General features: G+C 33.4%; 1 protein-coding gene across 7 annotated transcripts in view; it reads right to left on the bottom strand.

The window, feature by feature from the left end:
• ANKRD17 (ankyrin repeat domain 17) overlaps positions 1-17197 on the bottom strand; it is a 152987-nt gene that overhangs the window by 52819 nt on the left and 82971 nt on the right. For all 7 annotated transcript variants that reach the window (XM_072775352.1, XM_072775351.1, XM_072775355.1 and 4 more), the window contains exons 3-14: positions 16905-17061; positions 13590-13737; positions 13164-13311; positions 11772-12005; positions 9089-9183; positions 6749-6986; positions 5066-5257; positions 4580-4689; positions 2708-2795; positions 1568-1695; positions 1182-1325; positions 664-766 (exon numbers count right to left, since the gene is read on the bottom strand). In XM_072775352.1, coding sequence (XP_072631453.1) covers positions 664-766; positions 1182-1325; positions 1568-1695; positions 2708-2795; positions 4580-4689; positions 5066-5257; positions 6749-6986; positions 9089-9183; positions 11772-12005; positions 13164-13311; positions 13590-13737; positions 16905-17061 — 1785 coding nt within the window. The remainder of the gene's footprint in view (positions 1-663; positions 767-1181; positions 1326-1567; positions 1696-2707; positions 2796-4579; positions 4690-5065; positions 5258-6748; positions 6987-9088; positions 9184-11771; positions 12006-13163; positions 13312-13589; positions 13738-16904; positions 17062-17197) is intronic.

The raw sequence follows: 17197 nt of genomic DNA on the forward strand, positions 1-17197 counted from the left end.
TATAGGTAGCCAAAAACCAAAAAATTAAAACTGCATTGGTTCTTCAGGTCAAACTTTTAAAAAGAAAAATTGATTCAAACTGGTAGCTATAATGTTTTGGGACATAACTTAAGAACATGCATGGTGTAACATCCACAAGTCAAATATGGACCTCAGAATTCTAGAGAAACAAACAAGCATATCTGAAGTAACTTTCAATTATTGGTTGAGTAAAGGCAGCCCAGATATAAAATCTCTATTAAACCAGTTATTCTAAAATATATTTTAATTTTGATCTAAATTGTCAATCTTAAGCCTTGTATCACTATAGAAATTTAAGTAATTTACAAAAATGTCACCCAACTATACCCAGGCCTAATATTTTAACATGAATAGAAATGACCAGTTATGAGAGGAAATCATGGATAATCAGAACTGCATCAAAGATGAGCATCTGAATTTCTCCTGCTACTGCTGATAATTCTAGCATAAATTTGTGCTATTAACTATCTTCTCTCCCAATAACATGCCTTATTCATTAGGAAAAAAATCTTTTTAACTATGTCAATTAGTAAAATTCACTTTTTGTGGAAAAATAATTATAAATGGCTAGGTTTTTCTTTGTAAACTTATCATTTTTACCCAGATAACATGTAAACAACAGTCTTCAGAAGTATAACTGACCTTTATTCCTAATGGGAAGAGTAGTAGCAACATTGGCAGGTGGTTTGTCAGGCTCCTGAGGTGGGACAACCATGGGCAGTGCTTGAACTGGTACACGAGGAGCCTAAGACAAAGGAAATTGATTATACTTCTGCTTTTCCTACACACTTCATTAAATAATAAGCTTTAAATTAAGAATTAAGTTACAAACACTCTCCAAAATATTTGTAACATGGTATTAATCTCAGATATTGACATACTTACTTAAAATATGTTGGTACCAAATTATTTTCCATAACATTTTTTAAGTGGATTTTGAATTCAAATGATTATTCTGGCCACAGTAAGAAAGCAAATCAAAATCAAACCAAAGTACAATCTGAATATTATACCAGATTATGTCATTAACCATTTCAACTACATAGTTATAAAGAACCCTACATATTATAACAAAAAATAGTCAAATCTAGTTTACATTGAAACTATGAGCCAAAGAGTTATCTAAGGAAGATATAAAATGTTTTAGTTTTGAATCTTACCCTATTTAAATCATGAGATGGGGGGGTTAACTGAGTGACATCTGGTGGAGGGGCTGAAAGCAAGTTATTAGGGTAGTCCAAAAGATAGCAAACAACACTTGTATGGCCACCTTTCGCTGCTTCTATTAACATAGTTGAGCCATCCTAAAGAGTGGGTATGGAAGGAGAAAAAAAAATTTTTAAATAAGCTAATTTACAGAACCAGAAAATACATAAAATCTTAGGTTTAGTAAAGAACACTTTCCTCTAATAAAACAAAACAAAACAAAAATGAATATACTTAAAATGCCAGTATAAATGGAACTGGTAGATGTTATCTTGTAATGTTCAATAGTGAAAAACACTGTAATGTACATAATGCTACCAGAAACATTTGAATCACATACTTTTAAACGATGAGTAGGATCTGCCCCATGAGCCAAAAGTAGTTCCACCACTGCCAGATGACCCCCTGCACAAGCCAGGGACAGTACAGTATGGTCATTATTAGCTGTGGTTCTGTTCACATTCGCTCCTAAAACAGACAAGACATAGCAAATCATGTTAGTAGACAGCTGTTTCTTAAATTATGGTAAATTTCAAAATCATAAAGAGTAGAGAGAATAGTATAATGAAGATCCACATGCCCCTTACCCAGCTTCAATGATTATAAACACACAGCCAATCTCATTTCACACAAACCCTTATCAATTCTCCTCTTCCATCTTGAATTACTCTAAAGCAAATCCCAGGCAAACATGACATAATTTCATCCATAAATATTTCAGTATGCACTGAAAGAAGATAAGGCTAAATGCTTTCTCTCTCTCTCTCTCTCTGTGTGTGTCTCTCATAAATAAATAAAATCTTTAAAACAAATAAATAAATGCTGAATCAAAAGTAAAATCTTTCATCTTCTATACTTAAGAATATGATGAAATCTGCATTAAAACTGTTTCAACTTGAACTTATGTAGTGAACACCTAACAAATAATGTAAAAGAAGTATTAAGATGCTACTTGTCATTTAAAATGGTTTTTGATATTCAAAGTAGAATTACGGACCACAGATGAAAATCCTCCATGCATTTTGGTCACATTTCAATTTTAAATATATTTTGTGCCATATGTATGATTATTTCTCTATATTTCACAAAGAAAGAAACTTAGGCCCAAGGAAATGTAACGTAGAAAAGTGACTTGCCCTTAAGTAACTTAGTGGCATAAACCTAAGAATTCAGGTTTCAAGATCTATTATTACATAAACAGAACAGACTTTAAGTAATCTAAACTCTTAAAAGTTTTACATAGAGAAATTTTTCTTTTAAAAAATTTTTCACAAGGGTGGTATTCAATATGACAACTCTTCATAGTTCAGAAATATTCATTGCATTACAGGATGTTTATCAACCACCCATTCACAAAATTTCAGTAGCATCCTTCTTCCAGCGTTACCCTCAAAACATCCTTTACCTCTCAACCTCTAAATACCTGAGGGCAGAGAATAGACAGCTTTGGAGAAAAAGCTACTGCTTTACACAAACCTACCTTTACTAATTAAGAACTGAACAGTACAAACATGACCAGCTCTTGCAGCTTTCATTAAAGGAGTCCTTCCACCCTCAGATTCATGTTCCTATTAAAAAAGCACAGACGTAATTGATATTTAATTGCTAGTGAACAGTTGCTCTGTTCAAAATCAAAAGGAAAATAATTGTATATTAAATATCAGGCTTTAAATCTAAATAAATTAAAAATTATGCTTTGAAACAAATTAAGGAATACGTTTTAAATTTAAAAATATCTCAAATTAGACACATGTTCTACAGATATAATTTAAGAACTGAAGTTATATTCATATGATTGTGATACCCTCATCTAAATCCATCTGGGTATTTTTTACTTCTCTCTCTACCAAAAGGCCTATGGAATTTGAACAGTGAATGGCCCTCTAGCACAGCCTTCTCCAATCAGCATTATTAGCATTATTCTTGTCCACTCCAAGTTATTTCCCTTTTGTAAGTTTGTATCCTACCTGTATGTATTTCTGCAAGTACATCGTTCCCTTTCTTTTTTTTTTTTTTTCATCATTCCCTCCCTTTCTTTATAGACTTCCCATTAAGTCCATATTACCTTATTTGAAAACATCAAAGCTAGTGATTTAGTATCTAGGAAACCATCAATTATAAGATATTACTAGAGAGTTCTTGGTCTCAAAAGGATGGAGAATCTATTGCATTCTTGTGATTGCTCATATTTGAGAACACTATTGGAGAAATTTTCAGATCTTAGAATATAAAGGTATGAGAAAAAATACATTTCATAAAGCATTATACATATGCCATTATACATAATATATGTATAACATATATATAATGCATATATGTTTTAACATTCACATCTGATGAGTAATTTTTGATTGTTCTCTTATGCCACACAGTAAGTTGTTTGAATTGCAATTAACTAAGGAAGATTATTATGTTGCTATATATTTCACAGCTACTGTGGTAAACACTGGAAATACAGTTCTTAAGCTAAACAAGTTCAAAGTCTAATATGGAAGAAATATGCACACAACTAATCAGAAAATAACAAGTGTCGTAAGTACTTCAAGAGTTGTACTAGCACACTAACTGAAAGAGATCACAAAAGTAATCCAATTCCACCTTTTCCTTCCATAAATGAGGAAAGAGAAGTGAAATAAAATTTACCAAACTAGTTAATGGAGTAGTCTGTTTAGGCTTGCATGTGAATTTTTGTCATAAACTAGAACTTCTACAGGAATACACATTTGCTTGTTAATCTCAGCCTCAAGACCATATGGTTACTTAAGTTTTAACTACGTCCTCATGTCTTAGTGCTACTCCCTCACACGCTGGAAGTGCATTTTCTCCACATACATTTGCTTTTGCTTCCCTACCTCTCAGGCTATATTCACACTACTTCTTCCAACTGGAATATCTCTTTTGTCACAACATTGTCATATTTACCTTTTTAAACCTTATCCAGCCCAAAATATATCATCTCAGATGACCTCTTAACCTCTTCTGAGCTTCTTTAATGTCTGTACTTTTCCTATGACATTTACCTCAGTATCCTTTTTACTAAATTATAACTTATTTGATGGAAAAGACTACTTATTAAATACTTATCTTCTAAAAATAGCTAAATACCTAAGAAAAATCAATTTGCACTAATATATTAACATAAAATTTCCTCCTTTTTTATGGGACACAAAGGGTAACAGATTGGATAACCCTGCCAACAAGAATAATAATGGACACTAATGAAAGAAAAAAAAAATGGCAAAAAAGGCCAACGCATATTAGAATAAATACCTTTTGTCTGTCATCTCCATTGAAAACTTTAATTTCTTATCTTGGTTTTAAGTATTAGGATCTAAAAAGTGACACAGCTTACCAGATCTGCTCCTGCCTGAAGCAGGACATCTGCTACATCAGTATGACCATTTTCACAGGCATATGTTAGTGCTGTATCCCCTGTTGCTGTTGTTGCATGAACATTAGCTCCTGCAGTAGTAGTAAACAATAGAGACTTAATGCAAAACCCAGAAGACATAAATGATAGAAATGGAAATTTCTTCCACATAAGCCATATCTCAAATTAGATAAAACACCCTATCCTTTTCTAGAAGTAGAGAATATTATCAGCATCTTTAAAAGCAAAAAAAAAAAAAAAAAAAAAAAAAGATTACTGCTTGAAATTAAAGCCAGAGATACTTTAAACAGAAATAATGTGATTTATGCAGAATACACACAAGTTTACTATATTTTTTACCACATTTTTAAATATACATTGAGCGTATCTGAAGAAAGTTATTTACATTATAACTTTTGCACTTGAATAAATCATGTAAAAAACTCCTCCCAAAGCAAAAATGCCTACCTGCAGCTAATAAGTATTTAACTAACTCCAAATGACCCTCTTGAGCAGCTTCCATTAAAGGGGTAGAACACCCGAGTTCAATATCAGCTCCTGCCTTTATTAGAAAGTCTGCCACTTCCAGAAAGCCTCCACAGCATGCCAGAGTCAAGGCAGTTTCTTGAGTTTCTTCTGTCTGTGCATTGATATTTGCTCCTAGAATAAAAATTCTAATTATTTTAAGAAAGTCATTAATTTATTCCAGAGATAAGCAAAACATGATGGTTTCCTAATAACTATACTTCAAAAATGAAAATGAGCTTTACTATTTTACTAAACAAAAAAGTTCTTCTCCCAAACTCTGAAAGGTGATTACAAATGAAAATTATTAAAAATATACCCACAAGTCAATATTTGATGCACACAGCTGCACATAAGATTTATTCAGCCAGTAAGTACAAGCCAGGTGATAAAAGGACTTAGAAAAATAAACTACATTCCCTTGTTATAAAGATTCAAAAATGATGATGATGATGATAGCTCACATTTAATACACCATTACTATTTGCCCGGTAATATTTGAAAGCATTTTACATCATCTATTTTAATGCTAAGGAAATTGAGGTTCATTAATTTGCCCAGGACCACAACATTATCATTATCACTACTACCACCATCATCACCATATATAAAGAAGAAAGTGTTCAAAAAGCTTTATATAAATGTATATATATTTATATGTATATGCTCACAACAACCCTACAGACGACAAAATTCAGGCACAGAAGATTAGGAACTTGCCTAAAGTTACAAAATTGGCAAGCCGTGGAGCTAGGATTCAAACATAAGTAATGTGCTATAAAACCCCAGCTTTTGGGGCGACTGGGTGCCTCAGATGGTTAAAGGTCTGCCTTTGGCTCAAGTAATGATCCCAGGGTCCTTCGACAGAGAGCCCCATATCAGGCCTCTTGCTCAGCAGGGAGACTGCATCTCCCTCTCCCTCTGCCTGCTGTGCACCCCCCCACCCCGCTGTGCTTTCTCTAATGAATTAATCTTAAAAAAAAGAAAAACAATCCAGCCTTTAAAGTTCTATCCAATAAGGTTTTAAAAAATGTGCCACTCTTCTTAAATTTGTCCAAAAACTTTACTACTAAAAGAGATAAAATCTGGCTACAAATATAGAGACAGGAAACTACTTCTAAACTAAAGGTATCTTAATATTGTAAAGTAACTGTTTCACTTTTCCTAAACATAAAGTCCACTGTGTCCTGACTCCTTGACAGTTTCTTATAAACGCATTCTTACATTCTTATCAAGTTTGTCCTTATGATAGGACTCCCCACACTGTGTTTCATGAAACACTAGATATATTATTTATTAATAGGTGTTTGGTCCCAAAAGGAATTCTCTCAACTTTGAGAAATGTTGAATCTCATATATGTCCTACATTATCTACAACCCCACCTCACCCTTAGTTCTGTTTTTATGCACAAAGTATACCATGCTGAAAACTCTATTAAAGGTCTATTTGATTTTGTTCAGCACAGTTTAGGAAATTATTTTCAAAGCAAATACTTTCTCATTCATTTTTGCGACAACACCTTGTTACAAATCTACTTGAAAGATGAAACACAAAAACCCAATTTTATAATATTGTAATCTTACATTTTAAACATTATGCTTTCCTGTTTTCACTGGTATGGTTACCTTGGCCTAGAAGTAATGCCACCATTTCTTCATGTCCTTCACGGGCTGCTTCCATCAGTGGTGTATAACCTTCATCATTGACCTCTTCTAGGCTAGCTCCTCTTTCAATGAGTAAAGCTGCAAGTTCCACATGCCCACCACATGCAGCCAAAGTCAATGGTGACTCAAATGAATCAGCAGGCATGTTCACTTGGGCACCACTGTCAAGAAGTAACCTAGCTACTTCAACATGGCCATCCTAATTACAATGCAATTTAAAAAAATTAAATCAGTACCATTTAAAAAAATTGTTAAAAATATGAACACTTATCAATTACTATACAATGAAGATTTACTTACTGATCTCCATTCAAATAAATCTACACTTAACAGTTGAGAAAGCCAGTATTAAGTATTTCTGTGGCATAGACTAGGAAATAGAGATTGAGGCTATGAAACATGTAGAAAAATAATACCTTCCTTCAAGCAAGAGGCTTATTAACCACTGGGGATAAAAAGACTACTAGGAAATAACACCAGCACCACATGGTATATACTTAAATGCTACATGAATAAAGGTTATAAAGGGAAAGTAGGATTTTTATAGAAACCTTAAGAAGAAGCAAACTTTTCATTTTCACTAGGTAGAAAAAGAAGAATGCAATATACTTTTTGGAGAAAGCAAGAGAATTGTAGATGATGTGTTATGGGAAAGGGAACACAATATTTACATGGTACTTCCTTTTTTTGTTCAATGTTTTCAAATGCCAGTGAAAATTAAAAGAAAAGGAAGTCTCTCTTACTATCTTCTGTCTCCTTTGCTGGTCTCCCTTTCCCTACAGCTTTCCTAACTATATGCAACTCCAAGGCTCTCTTTCCTTTTTTGCCTTTGATATAATTTTTCCTTCTATATATTACCTTGTAGACATTTCATCTTCTTTTGAACATGAAACACCCATTTTTTTTTTTGCCTCTGTTGCCATATTGCACAACTTTAATGCCCCATTACAATGGTTACTTTGTGTTCCTTCAGTTCAGAATTTTCTCTCTCCATAGACTTCCTTTAAAGTCCATCTTAAAATCCCAATCTCTTATCAAGCTTCAAAATGTCTGGCTACTACCAATATCTTTCATCTACTTGTAACACTAACAGTATATGCTGATTAGGTCTGCAGAATGCTCCATTTTAATTTCTTAATCTGAATACTTCTCTAGTGGGGATCACAAGCAATATTTTAAGTTCCTTAACCATGGGGATATTTTGGATGTATTTTTAACACATTATAGTATTTCATACTCACAACAACCTGAGAGAAAGATTATTACCCTAATTTTAACAGATGAGAACTTGGGACCTTCAAAGAAAACTAATTTCTTCAAAGGATAATTCACTAAAACAGATACTGGCTGGCAGTAAAGAAAACAAAGATAATTCAAGTCTAAATTAACTATCTGATATTTCTAAAAATTATTAAAATTTAACATCCTTTCAAAAATCCTCTGATGAGAAGTTGAGATAAAAAACTTAAATTCGGGATCCCTGGGTGGCTCAGCAGTTTAGCGCCTGCCTTCGGCCCAGGGCGTGATCCTGAAGTCCCAGGATCGAGTCCCACATTAGGCTCCCTGCATGGAGCCTGCTTCTTCCTGTGCCTGTGTGTCTGCCTCTCTCTCTCTCTCTGTGTGTCTCTCATGAATAAATAAATAAAATCTTTAATAATAATAAAAAAAAAAACACTTAAATTCATTTGGGGCTTTTTTCTATCATCTGCATGTTTTCCTCATAAATCTGCCAATAATGCTATTCTGATCCATTTCTGTGCCACAGATCACAGACTAAGATACAAAAGTTTAAGAATACTATTATTACTTGTTCCTAAGTACAAATGCTAAAAAAGAAGATTCTTAAAAAAGGATTTAAGGGCTCAGAAATACCATATATAGAGGGGAAATGTTACACAAATAATACTTTAATTTCAAATTTTTCATTAAGTTAAATTATCAGTTTGATGAACGTGCTCTGCTTAGATTATGCACATATTTTGTGGATTATATCTTCTCAATATCCTTGATCAACTCTTAAATAGTTGCATTTTGTGTCAACTATGTTAATACCAGCATAGTTATAGGAGACTAAGAAAATAAAAGTAGTACGTAAGCCTCCAGAAAGCACCTTTAATAGAAGGAATTTAGTGTACAACTGGCTCTGAACACAAGTGATAATTCAGATACTTGAGGCTCTGCTCTACAATAAATCTATAATAAACAAATCTCTGAACTCAAGGAAAAGGTGCTCATCATACACTAGCCCTGTCTCTATGAAATATATAGATCAACTTCACGTATGTATTTCACCAGTCTTACCATGCAAGCCTCCATTAGAGCAGTGTGCATTTCATCTGTTTTATGCTCTTGATCTGCACCTGCTTCCAAAAGAAATCGCACCATCTCTAGGTGTCCTAAACCAAAAATGCGTAAGGTTAAAATAGTTTATTATTACAAAAAATATAAGAAAAATTTGCAATACTTTGAAAAGTTATATTTAACTTATAGTAATAAATTTATAAGCATAATACTAAAGTCAGCTGCAAGCTACCCTCAACTGTCACACATAAATCATACAAGTGATACTTGCTCTACTTCTTACTCTGTTACCGATACTACAATTGTTGCTGCAGGTGAGCAAAGATGTCATTAAAAACCAAAACCCAGAATAACGCCTCTACAACCTTTTAAGAGCCAGGGCATGCTGTATTTATTTATGCTACAGGACAAATTAGCTTTCATGAATTAGTGGCCTGGGATAATAAAAACTGAAGTTATTTCTAGGAGGAAATGTTTTAAGTTTCAATTACTAACTCAAACTTTTTAAGAACAATCTGTTTACAAGCTGGAAACTGCATATATATAAAATGTTTTTGAAACCAAATCATTTAGTTTATATTCATTTATTTAGACATAAACATACACGTACATATATACACATTTATATATTTATACTTATGTAGTTTCAAATAAACCATATGCTTTAGTTCAAATAAAGACGCCTTATGAGTGGCTAAAAAAACAAGGTATTTTTTAAAAAGGATTTCAGACACTAGGCAAGAAACAGTAGAAAGGACTAAATTTTTTCCAACTTTATTTGGAAGGAGTTGCAGTCAATTCTCAATCAATTAAGACTAAGGGGAAGGAGTGAGTGACAGAATCAAAAACAATTAAAACTAACTTCAGTGAGTAACTATACATCTTGCCATATCTTGTTTCACTAACTACCTACCTCCCCCCTCCCTTTCTTCTCTGTCATTCTCCCTTCCCAAAGATCCACATCAATGTTCAGCCTCAGCCTGAGTTCTATTCCTTCCCCATCTCCTTCTTGTCAATCTTTGTCCTAGAAGACCTCACCCGAAATAGAGGAAAGGGAGAGGGTCCATGGATCCTTTTAAGTAGTAGAAATGTTCTCCACCAGCTCAGTTCTATATCCAGCTTCTAATTAAAGCCTGCAAGCCCCAACCTCAGACGCCCCTTGGAAAGCAGGGTGGGGCTACAAGCAAAGGAGAGAGGGAAGAGTAGTTATATGTAGCCCCATCTCAAAGCTCTTCTGGCCAGCTGGGACTTAGTAGTAAAATACAGCCAGTTCCGGGTTCAAAAGTATTTGTGAAAAGAGAGAGCCACCCAATCAATCAGCCTGCCCTGGAGAGGCTGTCCCAAGGCTTTAATTCCTCTCCTCTCAATGAAGATAAGCCTCTACTAATTACCAAACAGTACGGGGGAAGTAAGGGACCTCAGCTGTGTTTCCTAACCATCCTTAATCTGAGACTCCCTTAACACGAGACAATGGAAAGCACTTTAGATAGAGCATATTCTCACATTTAACTTAAATTTTAGTCATTTACGTATCTAAGAATGATTTTAGCCACTTTTTAAAGGAAATTACTCCAGAAGACCTCACAAACCTTGGTCACTCTGAGATAGAATGAAATAAAACAAAACAAAACCAGGCCCACAACTAGGGTGTGGCAATTAAAGCCCTAGGTATATAATTTAAGGAGGTATTCCCTCACGAAATTGGTGGGGGAATTGATTCAGCCACTGAAAGTGAATGCTCTCTTAAATTTTCTACCCTGTCTTCTAAGAGCTTTTTCTTGATGCCTCAAGGTCAAGAATTTATCACTTATTTTATGATACAAAGAGGACACAGCTGCAGATGGTATGAAACACTGAACTTAATGGCTACGCAAAGTTTGCCTTTTAAAATTATAGCCACTGATCTGTCAAAAAGGTAGAATTTGAGAAGTATGTGGTTCTGTAGCTATCTTTTTAGAATCTATAATCTAGAGCATTAACTAGCCGAAGACTGCAACTTTCCGGACAACTGTCTTGCCCTCTCAAAGGAGGGCATTTTTCTGTATGACCAGTATTTTCAGGTTGATTGACATCATTTAAAATATCACATACCCCTCTTGTACAGTTAAAATATGTATAGGTAGGTGTTTTTCTCTATTTCAACCAGCTCTTCCTTCTAACTTTATTAAATGTGTTGATGATACTCTAAAATTGTTCTTTAGAATTCAGACTCCTCTCACACTTTTCATTTCTCAAATCTCCTCCTGTCTCTTCAATTTTTCTCCTTCTTAGTGTTATGAGAAATAGCTTAAGCAGCTTCTTGTTAATAGATCACCCTATTTTTATCGTATTTTCTTTTAAACTTACAGACTGAATGAATACTCATGGAGTCAACAGTATTCTTTTGTGTGAACTACGCAAAAGATTCTGACACAAAAACCACTAAAAAGTATAGTGCATAATTAAAATTAACTGTCTATATTTTAAAAGTTTACATATTAAACTCCAAAACAGTTTAAACATTTTTCTTTAATTATACTATATTCTATTACCACCTCTTAATTTACTTTTTAATTTTAAAACTATATTATATAAAATAAGTCATATCATGCGTTTAAAATCTTTTTTTTTTTGCCAATTCTAAATACAGTTTTATTTAAGAAAACTTTTGTTTTTTGTTTTTTTAAAATGTTTTATACCATACCTTTGTAACAAGCTAATGTAAGGGCACTCTCTTTAAATTCATTGGAATGCGTATTAATGCCAGCCCCATTTTCTAGCAGCAATCTGGCTACTTCCACATGTCCAGCACTTCCAGCTTCCATTAGAGGAGTATGACCATTTTCATTATGGTCCTCAATACTAGCACCGGATTCCAAGAGCACCTTTACAACATCTACATAGCCTCCAGCACAAGCATATGTAAGTGCTGTATTGCCTATTTCAATTAAAAAAAAAAAGATATTAATATAAAATACCAAAATAAGAGCCTAATTTAGCATCAAGAAAAAAACAGAAATGGAAGACTAAAATTTTAATTTAGATAATATATAGAATTCCTTTCCCATTGCCTTTTAATCTTACCGAAATCAAGTCCCAGTTCTTTCCACTTAATATCAGGGTCAAATACATGCGGAAAACAGATAAACTTACCATGATTGTAGAAATATAAAATAACTGAACAATTCCGAAACTTTAACTTTTTATAGGAGAAAAAAGTTATGTTCATTCTAACTTTAATCAGAGATAAGTTTCACATGCTTTATTTTTTTGTGATTATAGTTATTCATCATATACAGATACATCTCATACTGTTCCTTTTAATCATACATATTTGTTTTCACCAGAACTTAAAACACCAGCTAATTGATCAAAGCTAAAGTAATTTTAAAAACGTTCCTTCTTGGATAACAGAAATCTCCCATGTTACAAGAAAAAAAAAAGATTAACATTTTGGGTAAAATAAGGATTTCTAAAACCCTTTCAAACCAGAACCTGTAAGATTCTAAAAATTATTTAAAATAGTTTACAAATTTGAAAATCTTACATGAGGAAGATGAACAAAATATATTTTCATATAATTTTAGAACTTTCATGTAAATCCATCTTTGCCCAAGTTTGAAAAAAAATAAAATGAGTTTAAACTTAAGTCATGTCCCTTGTGGGACACAATGTTTTCATAATACTTTCTTTTTCTATAGGCCACAATTTAATATCAGTAGACAATGACAGACCTCCCTTTGTTCCCCTAGCCTTCCTGTTGTCCCTATCTTCCCTTCCCTTCTCCCCTGATTAACAGGAAATCTGGGTTGGAGAACTGTAGCCCATTTCCAAGAGGATAGTCCTTCTAACTGGGCCAGCATTTAATTTAATCTAAAGTAACTTTAAAAGGCCAAGTGATCGCCCTTATACACCAAAGATGAGAAATTTTATTCAAAATATCTTCTATACTTTAATCCTAATACATAGCCTTATGCAAACATGCAGCATTTTATAATTAGAGAACTGCAGGAGCTTTACTAATGATTTCCATGTGAAATAATTATTACTGAAGGGTGTTCATACTTAACAAAACTGAAAAAGAAACATGCATAACCTGTTGAAGACTGTGCATTGACATCAGCTTTATGAGCTAGCAGCAACTTCACAATTTTGACATGTCCTCCATTAGCAGCAGCCATTAAAGGTGTAATGTCACCTTTGATTCCCCTATCTTCCACATTTGCATGCATTGCCAACAAAACCTTATGAAAGAAAAAGTTTAAATGATATTAGAAAATGATATATTCATCAAAATATATGGAACATATTTATGTTAACACCTACCTAGTCATTTATAGTAAAAGAGCCAACAACCACAAAGTGTATCTAGTAAAACTATTTGTTGAAATGAGTCTTTTTTTTTTGTTTTTGTTTTTTTTGAAATGAGTCTTAATGATTATGTTTAGAATTTCCCTAACAAGTATGCCAGATTAAAAAACAAAAACACCAGAACCAATGTGATTATTTTGATAATACAAACCTGTGCAAGCTCATAGTATCCAGCAGAACAAGCTAAACAAAGGAGGCTCTCCCCTTCCTCAGTGTGCTCATTTACACTTCGCCCTTCAATGAGTAACTTTCGCACAGCATTTACATCTCCTTCCGAACAGGCTTCTGCCAAACTGCGGCTATTGGGGAAGAAACAGTATAATATCATGATACAAGAATTATGAAAAATTACACAAAAGTATTGGCTTTTGAGGTAATTCTGAACAACAGTGCTAAACAAGAATGATTACTGCAATATGATCCATAATGAAAACAAAACTGAAAAAAAATTAAAAAAGAAAGAAAACTGAAAATCATTCAGGTTCATTGAATTGAATACACTTTAAAATCTATGTATAAAAGTCAGTGAATTAGAATTATCAATAAGATGTTTACAGCTATGCAAACAAAGGATAAAGTCCAATTTATTATCATTGGGAAAACACCAAAATTCTAAAACATAAAATTTATGGAAAATCACATGAACAAAATACAGGTAATAATTGTACTTCTTTTTGTTTGGCCAGGAGAACATTTATATAAAAGACAATAAAAATGTATTTAATTAACGGGTAAAACTTCTACTAATTAAGGTCTACCTGAGTTCTTCAATCAAAGGGAAATCACACAGGAAAGCTGTAAGCATGTAATTTTGACTAAAGTATGAATAACTGATAAGGAGATTCTTTTTTTGAAGAATTTACTTGTACATCATATTTTGGTGAAGTCTGAAAAATAACCAGCAAGGCAAAGGCGAAATTCAAGCAAAAGGAGGGTGGAAAAAGTGGGACAACAGAAAATTAGACTGAGAGTAAAGGGACTGCCCTATAAACCTCCCAAAATAATTCCAACTATGGACATTTCTAAAGATTCTCTCTACTTTTGGATAAAATCCATCCTAAGAAAAACACCAAATCCAATGCTATTAATTAATATCCTCTTTATTTCAAATATGCATTAATTTTTATAGCATCCTCTTGAAGATCCTGTCATTTCTGGTACTAATGGTATCCAAGGGTAACTTCTTTTCTATACCTCTATTATTACTACCATCCAGATTCAAGAACATCATGTTTAGCCCAGATTATGGCAAAGTCTCCTTAACAGTCTTCCTACTGTTACCTTTGTTTTCCTTCAGACTCTTTTCAACAAGGCAGCCAGAGAGATCCCGCTTAAAGGGAAAGCAGATCATGTCACTGCTTTGTTCAGAATCCTCCATTTGCCCTCTAACTTCACTCACACTAAAAGCCAAAGTACTTATGAAATCTTTCCAGTGGTAGGGTACCACACTGCTACTTTTACCTCTCTGGTTTCATCATCTATTATTCTCAGGCTTATTCTTGTCACATTAACTGGCTTTCCTGCTTTTCATAAAAAGCTCCAACTCCAAGATACATGTATTTGCTGTCCCTCTGCCAAGATAGCCTCTCTGTCAGACACAGCTCACACCCTTACCAATTTCAGGACTTTGCTAAAAAGCGACCTTTTAAGTAAGGATTTCCCTGACTACTCTCTTAAAAGTATACTGATCTCTAACCCCAAAAACTGCCCTGGCACTTCCCCATTCAATTTTCTCCCATAGTTCTTATCATTGTGTGCCATGCTATATAGTTTACTTACTGGTTAATGGGATTACCCTCTTAGCAAAGTCAAAGTCTTGAATAGCACTTAGCTTGTCTCTTAATTTACCATTTTACAGGACACTGACAGTCCCTACACCCAGTGCTCTCTATTACCACTAAACAAATGTAAGACAAATCTTTCCCACAAGACATTTCCTCTGTAAGAACATACTTTTTCTCTCATTCAAGTGGGCTCTTTTTCTCTTCCTGAGGCACACACATACCCCTTCTCTACTATCCCATTTAGGCTTGCATTCAATTTCTTTATGTGTATGCTAGCTTTAAAATAAGCTTACAGGAACTACTGTAGCAATAGTTAAAACTCTGAATGTCTGAGCAAAGGGTACAATAGATCTAGCACATGGCACTACATTTAACTAATATAAAATCTAGCACATAACATCACTGTACTCCACTATCTCAAGTTTTGCTGAATAAATGATTGTCACAAACATGCTCTACTGTTCTTCTAGTATTCAATGCCAAAGAATCTGTGGACTTTTTATTTTTCGATTTTATTTCCTGCTTGAACTAGTTTTAATATACTCTTCAAGATGTTTTTAACTTTCTTTCTTGCCAGTCTCAGCAAGTACCACATTTAAGAGAGTATCAGTAATACCATATGGTAGTAAAACTGACCATGAAGAAATACAACATGAAGTTAACTTAAGAAGGAGAGTCAATCCATCAGAAGAACAGTAAATTTAAAAAAAACACAAAAATCTGGACCAATAAAGATGAACACTGCAAATTCATATTCTTATTCATATTATACAACCTTTCATGCCCTTAAAAGATATCACATATAAACACTATTTTACAAGAGACAATCCTTCCTTAAATGCTGTATTTTTTATTTTCTAAACCATACATAACAGAATACTCTCATTTTCTCAACTATTTAAAGGCAACTGATAAATAAAATAGTATCATTTTAGAGGAAAACAAGCCTCTGAGGAAGCAAAAAAAGTATATTAATAATTCTTTTCCATTTGTTTTCTTGGAGCTTATTTATATCCATTTTTCATATACTATTCACAATTGGTTTTTTACATGAGATGGTATGATTTTTTTATTGTGTAAGATCATCAGAAAAACTTAAAAAACCAGAGTTACAAAATATTCACCGAACCCTTACTAACTGTGAAGTACTATATAAAAGGAATTGTAGGGCATACAAAAAAAAAAAAAAAAAAAAAAGCCCCTAGGACTCACTTATATTCAAATTATGGGAACTAGATCTATGATATTTTTTGAACATTACAAAACAAAAAATAAAAACCTTGCTCTTTAAAATGGTTAGAGCTATGCAATGAACTAGAAAATGGCATGACTAATTAGAAAGCATTTATTTCTTTGTCACCAAAACATTAAAAGAAAACAAAATCAAAGTAGGCGAAAGGTCTTTTATAACATACTAAGAAGTCAGCCTTGCAGTCACCACTGTCCCAAGGTCTGCCACTAGTCAGCTATTTGATCTTGATTAGGTTATTTGCTTCTATTGAGCTTTTCAGAATAAAAGGAAAGTAAAACTGAAACAGTTTGCCTTAAGGCTTTTTGTGAATAAAAATAAGATGTCAAATATAAAGAGTTAGTTCCATGCCAAGCACAAAATAAAGGCTCAGTGAACGTTAGCCATTTTTAAGAAAATGTTTTTATATTGATCACAGAGAAAACGTACTTACTTGTCCGACTGCCCTGCATTTGCTGTGCTCTCAGCTCTCATACGGGTAAGTGCAGCAGCAGCTTCATCCAACGCACAACTAACAGATGATGTCAACCTCCGAAGCACTTCAGGATCTGCAAAGGCTTTACCATCAGCTGTAGATAATTTGCCTATTCCTATTATGTGATTTTCACACCAATATGGATATACCCAAAAGGAGAAACAAAGTAGAAGTCAAGTTACTTAACTCTCTATACATTAACGAACAATCTTTAAATGTTATACTTCACGTATATATTGTATGTCTAAGAT

This window comes from Canis lupus, chromosome 14 (genome assembly GCF_048164855.1).
Source record: "Canis lupus baileyi chromosome 14, mCanLup2.hap1, whole genome shotgun sequence".
Lineage (NCBI taxonomy): Eukaryota > Metazoa > Chordata > Mammalia > Carnivora > Canidae > Canis > Canis lupus.